This window comes from Desmodus rotundus, chromosome 6 (assembly GCF_022682495.2).
Source record: "Desmodus rotundus isolate HL8 chromosome 6, HLdesRot8A.1, whole genome shotgun sequence".
Taxonomy (NCBI): Eukaryota; Metazoa; Chordata; class Mammalia; order Chiroptera; family Phyllostomidae; genus Desmodus; species Desmodus rotundus.
This window is the reverse complement of record NC_071392.1, coordinates 153,791,809-153,809,602: the sequence shown is the minus strand read 5'-3', so window position 1 is coordinate 153,809,602 and position 17,794 is coordinate 153,791,809. Positions and strand designations below refer to the sequence as shown.

Below are 17,794 nucleotides of genomic sequence, written 5' to 3'. Positions count from 1 at the left end.
TTGTGATGTGCAGCCTGGGTGGAGAACCAAGGCCTTAATGTTGTCCAGCCTCACGATGCAGGTTCAGACCCCGAGTGGGAAGGGTCCCCAGTACAGATCCTCCGCTTGGGTCTAGCTGTGTGCCTTGCTGGGGGTCAGCCCGGTGTCCAGCGGCCTTAGATGACCACATGGCTGCACTGTGTTATTGCAAAGAGGGAGGCAGAGCTGCAGCCCACAACTTCCCACCAGGCCAGGTGGCAGTCAAGGGCAGTCGGGTTGGGAGCGTCTCACGCAGGCATGAGATGTGGTGGGTGGCTTTCTCTGGGAGCTGCGGCTCTCCCCTTCTCTACCTCTGTCTCCTCACCTGCTGCTTGGATTCAAAGAATACCCATGCCTCTCTGAACTGACTACAGATGAACTCAATTTGTCTGAGGCACCTGCAGTGGCCCTGGTAGGAAGGCTCTAGGATAGAGTGGGAGAGTTTAATCTCTCTATGGAGCTGTGTTCGACCTTAGGCTGGTCCTCTTATCTCTCTGAGCTTCATGGTCCTCACCAGTAAAACCAGGACTCTACCTTCTGGAATGTTCTACAGTGAACATGAAATAATGTCCATAAAGCCCCTGGTACAACACCTGGCATATGATAGAGGTTCTATACATTGCTTTCCTTCCAAGAATGCCACTTATAGCTCTTACTCTTTTAAATGTGATTTTGAATGTGTCAAATGGGAAGACCAAGACCCCTAGTGTTCAACGTAAGTAGTTGTTTGCTGCTGATAGGCTGAAGCTCCTCACCAGCCCCTGGACTGCACATCCCTCAGCGGGAGGTCCTGGCCACCCCTTTACCTCTGTATTCCCCCACACACACCCCGTGAGGGTCCCGGCTTTCTGCAGGACAGGGTCTTGGGACTGGCGATCTTGTTGGGAGGCCTTGTGAAGTTTCCTCCTTGAGCCACAGGTGCACGTGGTCCCGGTATCTGCGTCTGAATTGGATGTTGGCATGGGGGCTGGCACCTGGTAAGTACTAGTGACTGGACGCCAAAGGAGTGGACTAGCCCTTCCTTTTCACAACTCTCTTGCTCCCAGGAGTCATGGAAGAAGTGACGACTAGGAGTGTAAGAAATAATTTTGTTTATTGATTAGAAGATGGTATAAAATTACAGCAATTTGCAGGCATTTGGGGCTTTCTGGAAGGGACATGCGGCGCTGGGCTCTAGCAGGAGATGGCGTGGAGACACGGACCACTGGGCATTGGTTGGCTCCCGTCCTGGGCAGTTGAGGGATTTGTACCACCAGCACAGTCGCTGGTGTGAGAGAGAACGATTGGTCCTGGCCTCTGGAAACAAAGGACGTGGGCAGTTGGGGTCATCAGACCACGCAGGGCTTGGTGATTCTGCCCTATCCCACACAGACAGGTTAGGCGCTGGCGCTCCCCGTCCGGTCGCCGTAGATTCAGATTGTTCGGTGCAGCGCTCATGCTTCCCACCAAAGGAAGGGCAACAGGCACGTTGGTTTGGGAGGCCGGCAGAGGATGGAGTGTGTTTGGCTCAGGTCGTCTTGCTTCCAGGGCCGTCCAGGGCTGCGGGACGCGGCAGCGGTGGGCTGGGGCACGCGAGCGGACAGGTGTGAGCTACTGTCTAAGCTGAAGCAGAAGGGCCGTCCGCGGGGCGGCAGTGTGAGGCGAGGAGCATGCTTCCAATGTCGTCTGGTCTCTCTCGAGAAGAGGGAGGAGGAAGAGCTGGCGATCAGAGACTGAGCCACGTGATGCTGGGTTCCCCCAGGAAGTCCTCAGGGGAGGCTTCTTCCGAAGTGGAGCAGGTGTCTCTGCCCCAGAGTCAGTGTGTGAGATCAGAAGGGGGGCAGATAAGGTGTTCGGGTGTCGGCTTCGTCCAAGGTCTCCGAGAGCCGGATGGCTGTGTCCGCGGTTACATGACGTTTTGGAACAGCTGGAGGGACCTCATGATGTTGTCGTCCTGGGAAGGGACGAGGGGGAGGGAGAGAATGGTTAGAATTCAATGAGGCTCCTCCTGAGAGACTGGTGAGCAGACCTCCAGCATGGGTCTCCTGTGCAGGCAGAGCTCCGCCAGGCCCTGAGGGACCGGGAGTGAGGAATGCTGGGACCCGGGAGACCAGCCTCTCCAGGCGAGGCGAGGGGTACCTTCTCTGGCTGTAAAAAAATTTGGAAGGAACAAATTATCCAGTGAAACCGTGAATGTTGCTTCATTGAAGCGGCTCTGGGCAATTGCACTTTATCAAATGGTTTTTCTATACCTACTAAGATGATCACGTTTTTTCTTTTTTATTCTATGACATCATTAATTACACTGATTAATTCTTGAACATTGAACCAATCTAGCCCTTCTGAACAAACCCCATTTGTTCCTGATGCCTTACGCTTTTTACATATTGCTGGCTTTGACCTTTTGCATCTATATCCAGAAGGACTATGTAAGCCTGATTTTTTTTTTAATCCCATAATGTCCTTGTCAAGTTTCTATGTCGGGTTATGACAGCCTCACAAATCAAGCTGAGAAGTTTTTCCTCTTCCTCTATTCTTCGAGTCTGTATAAAATTAGTATCATTTTTTCCCCCTTAGATGTTTGGAAGAATTTGTGAGTGAAGGCATCTGAGCCTGCCATGTCTCTGTGAGGAAGTTTTAACTGACAGACTCAAATCTCGTCAACAGACGTAGGACTAGTCAGGTTTTCAACTTGTTTTTTTTTTGTTGTTAGTTTTGGTAAGTTGTATTTCATGGACATGAAAATATTTTGAGTGAAAATATAATGAAAATATGACATCAAAATTTGGCGGATATGAAGCAGTACTCAGCTAAAGTGGTACTGGAGGAAGACTTATCTCTTTACATGCATCTATTAGAAAAGAAAGGTTGGAAATCAGGGATCTAAACCTCCATCTCAAAAAGCTACATGAAACCCTAGAAAATAGAATTAAAATAAAAAAGCAGAGGGAGGGAAATAATTTAGAGCCCAAATTAATGGAATAAAAAGCACAGCTACAGTAGAGAAAATCAACAAAGGCAAAAGAGGATTCTGGGTCTGTGAATCTTCTAAAAGTTTCTAGAACAGGGAGGTGTAATTTCATAGTGGTTAAGTGTATGGGTTTTGGAGTCAGGCTGCCCGGAGTGATTCAGGGCCTGGTTCTGTCACTTAGTAGATGTGACATTAGGCGAGTTACTTAATCTCTCTATGCCTCAATTTCTTCATGTGTAAAACGGTACCCATCCTACTATTTATTTATACGGTAGACTGTGAAAACCAATGAGTTAATTAATGAAGGGCTAAAGAAGTTGCTAATGTGGGCAACTAGATCAATTAAAAAGCTGTTGAGCAAAGTCGTAACAGCCTGCTCCAGCAGGGCAAGCTTTTTAAAATTAGAATGATGGAGTTTAACTTCCATCTTGGTCACGTCTTGTAACCTTGCCCTGCCTCCGTATGCTCCTCTTTAAAGTGGATATGATAACCAGAGCTGCATAGCTTTTCATAGCAATTAAAACATCAAAGCTCACCTGTTGGTGAAGAGCTGCTGGCCTGAACCTCCCCCACCCCACATCTTCCCCTCTGGCTACCTGGTAATTGGCTCAGGACCCCTGGACCCGCCAAAGATCCATCAACTAACGGTTGGCAACCAGCAGGGGTCCTCTAGGGCCCTGCTGCAGGACACACGCAGGGCCAAGGTCGGTGAAGAGCGGTCAATTCTCAGGCCATTCTAGTTACTACAGAGTTAGAACGTCACTCCGGATGCGGCACCTCTACCTCTGCCGTGAGGTTTCTGCAATGTACCTGAGACGCAGTGGGTGCTCAGCATGTGTTAATAACCCCTCCCCTGCTTTCTTGTATTTGCGGTTCTCATGAGTGGAGCTCAGAGTAACTGCACATTTCTGAAGTAAGGTGGGGGTAGAAATGCATTTTTCTAAAGTAGAGGAAGGCAGTTATTTCCAGGTCAGTCTCTGGCAGACTCTGGGCCAGTCTATCCTTTAGACTAATGTGAATGTGGGCCAATAGAATACTGTAAAAAAAATGTGGTCCAAGGACCGGCAGCATCAGCATCACCTGGGGGAGTGTCAGAGCAGTAGCCCTGGAGCCCCAGCCCGGACGGACTGAATTAGGATGTGCGTGTTAACGAGAGCTTCAGTGAGGTTGGGTTGCACCTTGAAGTCTTAGAAACATTGGCCCGGGGCACTTGTATTGAAAATGAAGATTTCTGGACCCCACCCCAGGTCTGGAGTCTCTGGGATCGAGGCCTGGACGTGTACTTTTCGAGGGTCGCCCCATGCAGTTCGCATGCACACGGTAGTTGGAGAATCACAGCTTTCGATTCGGTCCCAGCTCCTCCCCTGTCGTCTGGGGAGTGGGTCATCCAGCCAGAAGCAGGTTAAAAAAGGACGGTGTGCACATAGGTTGCTTCCAGCACTTGGCTGTTGTAAATTGTGCTGCTATGAACATTGGTAAACGAGTGGATCGAAAAACCGTGGTACATTTACACAATGGAATACTACACAGCAGAAAGAAAAAAGGAGCTCCTACCCTTCCTAACAGCCTGAATGGAACTGGAAAGCATTATGCTAAGTGAAATAACCCAGGCAGTGAAAGACAAATACCATATGATCTCACCTATAAGTAGAACCTAATCAACAAAACAAACAAGCAAGCAAAACAGAACCAGAGACATGGAAATAAAGAACAAACTGACAGTAACCAGAGGGGAGGGGGGAGGGGATAATGGGGGGGGAAATAGGGGAAGGTCCACCAAGGAACATGTATGAAGGACACATGGACAAAGCCAAAGGGGGTAGGTTTGAGGGTGGAAGGTGGGTATGGGTGGGGGGGGCCTGTGATGGGATAAAAATGGAGACAACTGTACTTGAACAACAATAAGAAAAAGGATGGTGTGGCCCACCTGGGGAGTCTGTAGTTTCAGAGACCCCTCCGGGCTTTCACAATGCCCCCCGCCCCCACTGCTTCTTAGGCTCAGTTCACACTTGGCCAGGAGCAACCACAGATCACGCCGGGGAGCGGGGATTGATGGAATTCTGCCTTGGTGCTGGTGGTACTGGTGGCTCTGACCCGAGGGGTCACAGGTTTCTCATCCTCTCCCGTCTGCAGGCCACCAAGCCCCAACTCTCCTTTCCCAGATTTAGAGACGTTGTGCCCTGAGATCTCGCCTTACCTCCTGACAGGATTCAAGGAATTCGTCTAAAGTCACGATCCCATCTTTATTTTTGTCCATTTTCTGAAAGACACAAGAGGAAGCACTTCAAAGAACCTGGTAACCTGCATTCTGAACCTTGCCTTTTATTAACCGATGAAGCCCCGAGGATGCGGGTGGCCAGACAGCCCCACGCAGGCCCTGGGTACAGCACTTCGACCCCACGAGAGGGCTTTCTTTAAAATGTAAAGGCACACTCTCGACTCTCATCTCTTCACCGCCAGGTCAGTCTGCTGGCACCCGAACGTGTCTTCCGGGACTCCCCTAGCCCGATGATCTGGCCCAAAGAACACCGGATGTGACAGCTCCTACTTCTGTCTCTGTCACTCACTGTGTGACCTTGAGTGGGTCTGTAAGCCTCTGTGCCCCTCTGTTTTCCCATCTGCAGAGTGACAGGATTAGACCAGAAACAGCTCTGGTGTTCTTGGGTACTCTACTGCTTGGTTAATGTTTTACTAAAACACCACTAAATCTTGCCACTCTTCTCCGATTAACTCCGGCTTCCCCCTCTACTGGACAAGGATGAATCTTCAGCCCAAAGGCCTCACGATCCATCCCGCCATGGTTTCCAACCTTATTTCCCTTCCTCTCTAGATGCAAATGCTCACTACCTCCACACACGTGCTCACCGAGGTCTCCTCTGTCCCCTCGGATCCTCCGAGAATTTCCATGGAACTTGGAGTCTCCACACATAGCATGGAACCATGCTATGCACACATCCCTGTTTTCTCCTATAGCGCACACTTGTCTGCTAGTGAGATCGGCTGTTCCCAGAGAACAACACCTTTGCGGTTCCTCTCTGCTTCCTATCACGTGCAGGATGGGCGGGACAGCTGCGCAGACGCTAGGGGGATGGCTGATCGAGGGTGAGCTCGAGCTCATGCACAGGCGTGCACACTTGCCTGGAAGAAGACGTCCACGTGCTGCCTCGGAGTGTCTTCTTTGAGCACGGGGTAGGTGTACTTGCCCATCATGTCGTAGATGGCTTTGACGATGTCCATCATCTCCTGTGCGGGGGACACGGAAGCGCACAGTGGGGGAATCATGAGGTCGGGCTCGCCTCCGGGGACAGTCTGGGGCTCCTTATCCCTCTTATGAACGACAGGGTTTACAAGGACCTTCCTTCTTCAGCTGATGAGAGGGAGGTGGAAAGCAAGTCAGGGGCGAGGGGAGGGCTGTGTTCTGGGAGCCTCCTCCTAGAGAGGACAGCGGGGAGTTCTCTTTGCCTCCAGCAGCCCGTGGGTAGGTTCCTGTTCTGGACCATTCCCCACAGTGAGGGCTTATTTTGGGATCGGAGTGGTCTCCAGATTCGGAAGACCTTCTTCCCACTCTGTTAATTCCTTCGAACGGGTGAGCCGTGTGGCTGTATTTGTACCAGGTGACCTGTCCCTGTGGCTGCGAGTGGCGTTAATGACGGTTGACTGGAACAGAGGTGCACATCCCACCAAAGCTGAGCTACTCTGTATAATATGACACATACCGCTTTATAAAGTGACTTTTAAGATGCAATGCAGCATGTGAACTTTTCCACCTCATCACCCCTGCCCGGCCTTCGATGGCCAGCCAGGCTTGCGTTCTGTGTATTTACTGGGGTTCATGGAGCACGTCTACTGTGCGGGGATATCAGGGTTTTCATGTTTTGGGGGTGTTCACCGCTTTATCGTCAGCACCCGGAACACCTAAGAAGCCCTCAAATACATGCTGAGCAAATGCGTGGCTGAATGAGTGAGGAGTAAAAATTGGGGACTCTTGCAGGGTTGAGGTGAGCCTTGGTGCTCAGGAAGTGGGATGCTATAGGACGCTGAATTCACGCTTCCACCGAGACTCAAGGGTACAGCAGATACCAAAGGGAGTTTCCAGATGGACCGGTGGGTATTTCCCTGGCTGGACACCACGTGGGCTCCGGGCCGTGTCTGGCAGGGAAGGTTCGGAAATGATTTGTGATGATTTCTTTGGACAGCCACGCCCTCCAGCACCCCTCTCCCCACAGGTTTATTTGTAGGAAAAAGAGCTTGTGGCCCATATGATTCCCCACTGCCATCTCCTCTTGTCAAAAATCTCCCTTTTCTCCTCTGGGTGGTAACTGCGGAAACTATCCCAATGTCTGGCCTTGACCCCTGGCTGTTAACCTGTTAAATGCAAGCTCCCCAGGGAAGGGTAGCTCAACACTGAAGTAAATCACTCACCCCCGCTGTGAAATGTGTGCTGGGTATGTGCCACCCAGTGGGGACGAATGACTCTACTGAACCCTTTCCCGGTGCCTGGGACAAGGGCAATGGGAGGTGAAAGGTGAGCTGCCTCCTTTTGCCAGGCTCGGGCTCCGTGAGCCCCAAGCCGGTCTGTCCTCACTCGGACGGCCTCCCCGTCAGGACCGGGCTGCTCCCGTTGGCAATAACCAGATGCCTGCCTGTGGCCCTCCCCCCGGCCGCAGCCACAGCTCACTCACCTCTTTGTTTATGTATCCATCTTTATTGATGTCGTACAAATTAAACGTCCACCTCAGTTTCTCATGGACGGTTCCTCTCAGTAAAATGGACAGAGCGGTTACAAAGTCCTGAAAGCAGAAGAGACATGAGTGACATCGACGCCAAGCCATTGGGTGGGCAGCAGCTCTGTCTTTGGGTCCGGCCCTGTGACGGCTCTTACACAGTGGTATCTCCCATGTGCTCGGTCCCGGAAGGATGTGGCCAAGCCCAGTGAAGAGTGCCGCCCCCCGCCCCCCATTCCTCGCCCTGCTTGGAGCCCTGTGTACACTGACACCTCCAGACCAGGTACACCCAGCCTCCCTGGGTCTGCCTCGTCCCATGGCTGCACTTACTGTCCAGGTGGGTGCATCATCCCGTGGCCAAGAAGGTGGACTCTGGGAACACCCTGTCTGAGTTCAGATCCCTGTTTTACTGTTTGACCTTGGGAAAGTCACTCCATTTCTCTGCCTTCCTGCATTTCTCTTCTGTATCTGACCATCAGTAATAGCGCATGTCTTGTGGGGTGATTGTGAGGATTCGGTGAATGAATACCTGCAAAGCACTGGGTACAGAGCCCGCCATGTGGTAAGCTCTGTGTGCACGTGACCTATTACACTGCTACCACCGGTCCCTGGAGGGCAGGGGCAGTGGCTGCCGCTTCTCTCTGTATTCAGGAAGCGCTGGTTAAATGCACGAAGGTTTCTGTGTCTTGATTGGGGGCATTTGATGGTCCTGCCCTGTCCCCAACACCCCATGATGTAGACGGAGAAGAGACAGGCACCTGGGGAGTCCCAGAGACACACATACCTCGAACTTCACGGAGCCAGTCTGGGTGGTGTCGAAGGCGTGGAAGAGGTAATGGGCGTACGTGCTGGCGTCTGCAAGGCAGAGAAGGAGGGGTGGGTGATGGGGGCAGGTGCTCTGCAGAGGGGGTGAGGCCACTTCCAGCCATCAGGGAGAGAAGAAGCCGGGGCTGGGGGACGGCAAGGAGGCGCCCCTGCGGTGGCAAACCCACCGGGGGGAGCCTGGACCCGTCTGGCAGTCCTGGGGTTGGATGGCGAGTTCTAGCCAGTGCGAGGCAGGCCCTTGCCTGTCCAACTAGCCACCCCCGGAGACAGGCCCACCGCCCATCTGTGTGTGATTCCTGGTGGGAGAAGGACACAGCGACTGCATGGGATGCTCTCCCGGGTGGTGGAGCAGCGCCCTTGGTCTGGGTAGCTGCTCTGTCATGCATCCTGGGCGCCCGCAGGCTCCCGATGCAGCGGCCTCTCTGAGCTTCACTTGCCCGTCTCTGTAGGATGGGTGTAGCCAGACCTGTCTCTGGATGTTTCTGGAAAATCATGTGAACCTCTTCACTGAGTCACATCATCGAAGCCTCCAAGCCCACCACACGGTCCAAACTCAGTCAGGAGTGGCTCAAGAGAACTCAGCCATCGGCAATTCTGGGGCCCGACTGGCACGAAGCTGCCCCCCGACTTAGGTAGGGCCCTGTGCGGGGTCCCACACCCCAGAGGCTCCTGCTGCCGCCAAGCTGTGTTTGAGACGCTTGGGTCTCTGCTTTGTCAGGGTCCAGGAAGGGTCCTGCAGGAGACAGCTCCTGGGGGCAAAGTGTGAGGTGGCGTGTGGCACATGGAAGCCAGAGGGAGAGCCACGATGTCACAGGCCCATGGGACCAAGGGGACTCCCGCGGAGGGCAGCAGGGCCCCTGGCCGAGCTCCCTCGCTCACCTAGATTTATAAGCACAACCCCCTGCTCCCTGCAGCTTTTGGGTTTGTTTATTTTATGGTCTCCGGTACTCACTAAAGTTTCTTTTTCAAAGACCTCACTTGCCTCAGCTGCTGTAAGGAAGAGAATGAAGAGCGTGCGGCACAGTGAGGGAGCGGACACGGCGAAGCTTTACATCAGGTGCTGAGAGACCTCGTCCCGGTCTGCCACCCTCTGCCGCTGTGCGAAGGCCCAGCCTCTCTGAAGCTCAGCTGCCCCAGCAGGGAAACCACCACCCGCCTCCCAGAGCAATGTGAGACTTCATGAGATGGCTCTCTCAGCCTCTCCTCCGCCCCCTGCCCCGCTGGACAGGGCCCATTTTCTGAGCCCTTCTCTGCTGCAGCTTTAGCGAGCTCCCTAATCTTGCAATAAGGGAGGCATCTTGCTCTGAGTGCTCCCCGATGTCGAGGAGGAGGCATGTGACAAGGAGCATGAACTTGGACAAAGGAAGGCTGCTCGCCAAAGAGGAAGTGGGGCAGGGTCTTTTTCGAGGTCAGACTCACCTCCATGAGGGAAAAACTGCGCGTAGATCTGCTTGAACGTTTCTTCGTTGACCACGCCACTGGGGCACTCCTGCGTGAGGGGGACAGAGTCGGCGGGGGTGTCTGAGGGCCCGCCCCAGGGGGAGCAGGCTGGGCCCAGCCTCGGGGTCTAGGGGCCCTCATGACTGCTGGTGGCAGGGACTTCGTGTCCCCGAGGTGAGTGGCCGGGAGGCAGCCCCACCTTCCCACGGAAGCTGCTTCGTAAGACGAGCCCCCCTCTCACGATGGGCACTGGTGGCGGGGGGGGGGGGGGGGGTGGAAAGGGTTTGCACCTGGGGATGAGGGAGGCCTGGGTTTGTTCCCAGCTCAGCCCTTTCTAAGCTTTGTGACTTTGAATGAGTCAGTCTCCGATCCTCACCGTCCTTAGCTGTGACACGGGGCTACAGGGCCTTCCCAGCAAGGCTATCACTAGGTTCAAAGATGGGGAGTGTGGGAAATTAATACACCGGCATCCAGGCGCACAGGCCAGCCTCTGTCTGCGTGGTTAGCAGCAGACCGACACCCCGGTGTTCTGAGGCACTGGCAATATGACAGTGTGCATAGGTTACGTGGAAGCTATAACTCATCCTCACCAGCAGTCCTCCTTTCCAGCCAGGGCATCTTGCTCTCACGGCCCCAAAATAACATTGACCTTCTTCCTTTTACAGCGACAGGTCCGGGAGAGCTCCCTAACGGGCCCCCTTGGCATCTGGGGGAGCTGAGCCCCAGGGAAGTCCTGCCCGGGCCTCAGAGGCCGAGTGGGTCCTTACGTTTTTGAAGCCTCGATAAAGGACTTGTAGCTCCCGCTTGGTGAAGTTTGTCTGGGCCTCAAGCTGCTCCAGTCCCTCGGGCCGATGGCAGACCGTGGTCATTTCCAGCTCATCTTCGATCTTATCTGGAACCGGAGGGGATGGCGTTGGAAGGTTGGCCTCGGGGGGCCCCTTGTCAGGCCGCAGTCAGGGCTGGCACAAGGGCGGTGTCGTGATCGGGGTCAGAGGGCGGTGGGCTGGGGCCACAGTGCAGACGACCTTCCCCCCCGGAACTCCCCCCCCAGTCACCTTCTGTCTCTCACAGTCAGCCCACCCTTTGTCCCAGGTGTGTCAGACACCAGGTGAGGACGCTTCAGTGCAGGACAGAGACACGCTGCGAGTGGAGAGGGGGCGGAAGTGCTAAAAATCAGCCCACGTGAGAACATTTCCCTTTCTTTGGAAATAATATCTTTGCATATTCAACTCGCTGCCCGCTGAACATCTGAATGTTCTAGAGACACAGGTAAGTGAGCAGACCGATCAACACCCTCACGCAAAGGGAGACAAACCTATGAAAAAAACATGGAGTAAACTCTCACCATTTGGGACAATGAGAGAAAGGCTAATGTAATTTAGCAAAAAGTTCAAATTATAACATTAAATGTTAATATTTAATGCAAGTCATTAAATATTAACTTGAAAGTCTGAATGTATTTTTCAGTGCTGTTTTGTAATACTTACTAGATAGCCTTACATAATAGGAAAACGACTTAAACAGGAGCTGGTCTATATAAACGAAAACTTCTCAAGCACTGAAGGGCTCTCGGCACAGCTGTCTCAAGGGGCGGTTGAACTACAATGTAATTTTGGACCAGAAATATGGGGAGTGTCAGTGAATTAGAGCGAGAACTTGGCCCATCCCCTGCTGGAGGGTCCCCAAATCCAAATGGCTGGAACTTGCCACGTTTCCCCGCCACAGCAGGGTGAGTACATGCTCCCCTCCGGGCCCTGCTGGGGCACTTTCTCTACATTTGCTCCCATCAAGAGCCAATTACCAGCTAACCTCCGCTGCCCACTGTTGTCCTGCAGACGCCCCCCCCATCCATTTATTGAACGACCGTAAATCTGGCGAGAACAGTGACGAGGTGGGCAGGCTGCTGGGAACGCGTGCCGACCCGTCCCCCCATCCCCACCCATGGCCACGGACAGTGAGCTCAGGCTGTTTCTACCTGAGAGAAGGGGGGCGGGCAGGGGCAGGTGCACGGCTCTGTGGGTCACTGTGGTCAGTGCCTTCGTACCACTTTCCCTCTGGTACTTTGATTTCAGCAGGAAAGGAGTCCAGCAAAGTGAGCTTGAATCGTGAACCTTTCCCTAAGGGATCGGACCTTCGGCTAAGTTTCCAAGGGACAGGCAAAGGAATTTGGTAACAATACTTCCTGCCGCATCCCGCTGGGAGTCAGGCGGGTTGTTCAACATACATAGGGTACCCTGCTGGTGCGACATAGCTGCAAGTGGCCATTTTCTTATAATTCTTACAGAGCCTGTAACTGTTGTGTTTGTAGCTAACAAGGAGCAGTTACAGACAGACAACAAACCCCACCTGAGTCTAATTCAGATACTCGTATGTATTTAACTCATTTTAAAACATCAATCAGATTGTTGATTTAATTTAGCATTAGATTGAATAGCAATTTTATTTTTAAAATGCACAGATATTTAACACTGAAAAGAGGTAAAAGTTACATTAAAATGTTAAGTAAGGAAGACAAAAATGTATTTTTGGAAGGAATGGTGTCTATTTGAAGGCATCTAGTATATTTTCCAAGTTTATCTTACCTAGAAGCTTCAAAGATATTTTTTACAAGATTGTCTTATTTCTGTTAACCTTCTTGTGACTGAATTCCTCACAAGCTCAGAGAAAGCTCTTTGCAGGAGTTTGAGAAACTGTGATTCAGAAACTGCACTCGCTTGCCATCTCTTTGATTAAAAATGCACTAAGTAATTATTGGAATACCAAATATTAAAGCCACTTCATTAAGGGAGACCTGGACTTTATTAATAAACGATTTGTTTGCCACCTGGGCAGCAGGATCAATTTCCACGTCAAACGGACTCTGTGACATCTGAATATCCAGACACCGACGCCACCCTGGGTTTTGTCCCTGTCATCGCCCCCCCCTCGCCAGGCTGCGGGGACATGCACCGTGGAAGGAAATCCCCGTCTCTGAAGCTCCAGATGCTGGGAAGTAGCCCACGTGTGGGCCCCTGGGGCTTTACCCAGTGGGCCTCGATTTCTCTTTCTTACTGTTTCATAGTAAGAACTAGAGTTTACATCACAGTCCAGTGTACACATACCTACCTGTCAGCCAAAAATTTATGAAACACTTTGAAGGAAAACATTTATGAAGTCATTCCTTCCGTCCCTCATGCGAGATGCACCCTGTTGTCAATTTTAATCTTTCTTTGTGAACCTGTGTTGACTGCCATGTGTCACACGTGACGGATGAATGGAAACCACTAATTTGTGTATATATATTTTTTCTTTTTGTGGCGGCCTTCTGGGGTGCCCTTTCTCACTCCAGCAGGCACCCCTTTTCTCACTCCAGCTCTCCCTCCCTTTGCTTGGGTGCCTCATGGTTTGGCCACTGTAAACATATTCTGAAGAAATGTCGAAGGGGCCACAGAGCTTTTTGCCCCCCACCCCCAGGAGCCCCGGGGTGCTATCCAGGGGGTCCCGGTAACGAAAGGAGGGTGGCCCAGGTCCCTGGGTGGAGGAAGAGGAAACAGGATTAATAGGTAGGGAGCCTGCTTGCCAGTTCCTTTTGAGGTTTGTTAAGAGTCTCTGAGGCCCCATGTTGCTGCTTGTTATTATTTTAGTTCTTAAAAATAATGATGAGCCAGTTACCAAGCCAGATTGAGTTTGGGTGACAGAAAATTAACCTAGAGATTTCACACTACGGTGATAAGTATGCAACAATGACAAATTAAAATACCTCTGTTTGTAAAGTACTTCTAATTTGTCAGATGTGTCGATGCCCGTGAGTCGCTAAACCGTGTGTCTGGTGGCAAGTGGGGGACCACGGCCTGCGGCACCTGAGGGCCGGAAGATGGGAGCGCTGGCAGACACAGAGCTCTCCACGTGGGAGCAGCTTAGAAAGTGAGGGACCATTTAGAATAAGCACTGTGGGCGGTGTGGGGGATTCCCGGCTGAAGGAGAGGCTGGGGAAGATGACTCGGACTAAGCAGGCCCTAAAGTTTTGGGGTGGCAGGCTCTCCTGGGTGTGGATGAAAGCTGTAGACCCACAGGGAAGAAAATGCCCTGAGTCGTGGCGTTTTGCCTGGGTTCTCAGGGAGTTCCTGTGTCTGTTAAACACACGGAGCCCATGTTGAGGGTTTGCAGCACAGGTCCTTAAATGGCTTTGCTTGAGTCCTAGGTCACACCGATGGGTGGTGACAGAACTGGACCGAGAAGCCATCGGGTTCAGGGCTTCTGTAGATCACGCTTTCATGCGCCCCTGCAATGGCTTCTGCTTTCCTTGAGCACAAACTGCCAATTGGTTTGTAACAAGCTTGCAGTGGGTCTGCCCCCAACAAGCTCTGGCCCGAGTACAGGTCAGACTGTGGGTAGTAGGAGGACCCACGTCTTTGGTCTTCTTCCTAGTGAGGTGCCTCCTCTGCTAGGCCCATGGCCACGACCATGATCATCTCCTTCCCCTGGACTGAAAAACAGTTGCTCCATCCCGGGGCCTCTGGGTTGGATTTTCTTCCAACCCATCTGTCTCGAGGTTACAAAATGGTGTCACAGCCCAAAAGATAGGCCTTGCTTGGCTGATAAAGCGTGCTTTAGGTTTTTTTTTGGAATGAACTGCCCATAGTTGAAGATGAGGGATGCATGCATACACTTGGATTTCTGATTCTTCTTGGAAAATGGGATTGTCCGACAACCCCGGTGTCCAGTTGTCCCAAGGCAATAGTTGACTAGAGCTGGGCAGTGGCCATCTCCTCTGGTGCTCACCCTGACACCTGGGGCCCACGCCTTCCCATCACGCCACCTTCCTGGCTCCAGAAGCATTTCAGCTTTTGGGGTGTGACCTGTGCTACTTACCTCACCCCTGCCGACCTTCCTCCCGCCTCACCCCACTCCGTCTTCACCGTCTGTCTCCCTCATTGTTGGTTCAACACGGTCCCCTTTGTTTCACAAAGGGATTGGAGCAATTATATGAAGTAAATACAATATAATAATAAGAGATAAAGTAATAAGAAAAGCTGCCTCAGAAAATGTGGATTAGATTAGGAGGCCGAGACCACAGGGAAAAAGAGGACGTAGAAATGCAGGTCACTGCACTTGACCGCACACTGGCCCTGAGCTCTTACGTACATTTGATTGCCCAGGAGAGGAAAACACATCAGTTGCTTAGGGAGGAGCAAAGCTTTACCTATAACTTGTGTCTCAAAGAATGTTTCCAGTGGTTTCTGTATAGGTGGGGTTTGTTACCAAGACTAATCACAAAGTACAAACACTTGATTAAATAGCTCTTCCTTTGAAAGTAATGTGACCGAAGTAGTCAAGTTAGTTTAAACTTTTTTACCTCTCTGATACTGGTAATACCACCAGGCGAGGTCTAGGAAAAAGTAAGAAAACATTTTACCAAATCCATTCATCAGAAAAGCAAATCACACTTTGATTTCCCATAGCAGCTCCTCTCTGAGGGTGTCCAGGTCATCGTCCAGCTCTACATGGGTGGAGAGGTCTTGGAGGTCTTGGAGCAGAGCTGGGCTGACCACCTCCCTGTCCTTTTTCCCAGGGTCAGAACAGGCAAGAACAATGGGTCACCTTGCAGTGCCCACAGTGCCCAGCAGGGGGCTCACTGAGCATGCCCGCAGCCATGCAACCATGCAGCCGGAAGAGATGGGATGGCATGGGCAGAGGATGCACGGATGTGGATGGGCCTTGGAAATACCCGAATGTTTGGCCGAAGGCTGGCTTATAGATAGATACCCTCCACAAAGGATGCCCCATTCTGCTGCTTTCTGATTTGAAACTGACTCTTTATTCGTTTACTCAACAACTATCGATGAAGCATCTACTATACATACAGGGTGGGGCAAAAGTAGGCTTACAGTTGCCCCATCCTGTATATCAGTGAATGAAACAACTTTGTTCCCTGCTCTCATGGAGCTTATGATCTACCATGTCTGCTTCTCTCGTCCCTTCTCAAGCTGATAAGTAACAAAGAGGCAGAAAAGGAAAAGCGCCATTGAATCACTAATGAGCACAGTGGGACCTGTGGGCAGAATGGATGCAGGTCGAGTTCCCTGTGATGCCGAGTGTGAAACAAGACAATACAATTTGCCCCAGAATATCCCCCAGAGCACCACGGGGTTGGGGGGCCCCAGGTCCCAGAGAATGGGAAACAGGGGCTCTATTTGCTGCTCTCCCCCGGAGGGTCTACTTGGGGGCCAGCCTGGGTTTCCTCTGTAGGCAATTACTGAACTCCTTCCTGTCCCTCCAGCACCCCTGCACACAATGTGGAGGGCAGCCCGGCCACCACCTTGGTCACTGGAACCCGCAACCCCCGATAGGAGGGGCTTATTTCCCTTTTCCCTCTAAAAGTGGAGCTCCAGGTGGGAATCCACTGGTGTTTCTACTCATTTCCTGACCTGCGTTTCGCAGGAGAAACTTACTTTGCTGGATTTAGTTGCCCCCTTTTACTGCTCTGACTAAGTGGCATTTGTGTTTGTTTTTTCTCACAGACTTTACTTTTAGAGCAGTTTTAGGCTTATAGGAAATGCAGAGAGTCCCCACAACCCACCCTCATAGTTTCCCCTATTATTAACATCTTGCTTTGGCGTATTTGTTACAAGTGAGGAAACAAGATGGACAGATTCTTTTTTCAACTCAAGTCCACAGTTTACATTAGTGTTCACTCTTTGTGTGGTACAGTCGATGGGTTTCGACAAAAGTATAGTGTCCTGTACCCCAAAGAATAGTTTCACGGCCCTAAAAGTGCTTGGGTAGCATTTTCATAGAGCCATGTCTACAAGTACGGAGTGGCCTTCTCTGGCATGCCAGGGAGAGGGACGAAGGACACCGTGTCCGTTCATACGGCGTTCTCAGACTGGCAGGGAGGCACACGCATGGACCAGGGATCGCAGCCCAAACGCTCATGGCAGCTGGTGGGCCATTTAGATGAGGCAGGTGATGGGCGCACAAGCGCTGAGGGCTGTGATGGAGAGCCACTGCCCCATGATAAAAAGCGGCTCAGCTAGTTGTCACGCGGAACGTATGCCCAGAGTCCAGATCTTTGGATTTTTCAAGGGACGCCACAGTTAGAATTTATACTGTGATTCTCCCAGGTTCCCATTTGTCAGGTGTCGTGGATGGATGGTCGGAACCTCCCTGCTGGCGAATCGTTCTAAGCAGCTTGGCTTTGACTAAGACTCTGGCAGCAGAGAGGAGGAAGCCGTTAACTAATGCCTTCTGGGTGGCAGGGGACCAGGAGGGGGGCAGGGACAGCTTCAAGGGGCAGGAGTGACAATTTCTCTGAGTCTTGAAGGAAGAGGGGATAAGGCAACAGCATAGGCAAAGGCGCAGACGCCAAATGGCCAAATGACCGGGGAAGGAATGGTAGGCTCCCGTAGCAGAGCGGGCCCCTCCCTGAGAACTAGACAAGGAGAATTAAAAACAATGAAAACCTGTCTGGAAGCACTGGGAGCTACCAAGGTGGCCTGCGCTCTGGAAGCCTTGATTCCGGAGGAAAGAGAAACTCATTAAGGTGGGTCTGACGGTCAAGGCTGCTTTTCAACTTGAGGCAGATGCTGATTTCTACGTGGCATGGGAAACGAGGCTGAGGAACTGGGCAGGAGTCTGCTAAGAGCAAGGACCAGAAGCAGAACTTTCAGCAGCCTGGGAAGACAAGAACTGGATCAGGACTGGAGAGGCCAACACCTGCAGGACCACAGGCAATGAGCTGATAGCCTGGAGTGCTTATTTCCTGAGGGCATTTGCTAATTCCCAAGTGACAGGTCAAGGGAAACTAAGACTAAGCCAAAGCCAAAAGGTTCCAAAGCCAACCAGGGTTTTTAGCAGG

At 51.9% G+C, this 17,794-nt stretch overlaps 1 protein-coding gene and 1 long non-coding RNA gene across 4 annotated transcripts in view; one reads left to right on the top strand and one right to left on the bottom strand.

Moving 5' to 3' along the window:
* Positions 1 to 1,078: 1,078 nt before the first annotated feature.
* KCNIP1 (potassium voltage-gated channel interacting protein 1) overlaps positions 1,079 to 17,794 on the bottom strand; it is a 241,380-nt gene continuing 224,664 nt past the window's right edge. For 2 of the 3 annotated variants that reach the window (XM_053926972.2, XM_053926973.2), the window contains exons 2-8: positions 10,725 to 10,849; positions 9,937 to 10,006; positions 8,477 to 8,547; positions 7,651 to 7,758; positions 6,107 to 6,211; positions 5,166 to 5,228; positions 1,079 to 1,951 (exon numbers count right to left, since the gene is read on the bottom strand). In XM_053926972.2, coding sequence (XP_053782947.1) covers positions 1,904 to 1,951; positions 5,166 to 5,228; positions 6,107 to 6,211; positions 7,651 to 7,758; positions 8,477 to 8,547; positions 9,937 to 10,006; positions 10,725 to 10,849 — 590 coding nt within the window. In that variant the 3' untranslated portion in view covers positions 1,079 to 1,903. Of the gene's footprint in view, positions 1,952 to 5,165; positions 5,229 to 6,106; positions 6,212 to 7,650; positions 7,759 to 8,476; positions 8,548 to 9,936; positions 10,007 to 10,724; positions 10,850 to 15,292; positions 15,322 to 17,794 lie in introns of those variants that run through there. The other variant, XM_071221813.1, reaches the window with a different exon arrangement.
* On the top strand, positions 9,495 to 11,283 carry LOC123478345 (uncharacterized). The gene is made up of 3 exons (XR_008427146.1): positions 9,495 to 9,686; positions 10,623 to 10,877; positions 11,050 to 11,283. It is a non-coding gene; the product is annotated as an uncharacterized lncRNA (long non-coding RNA).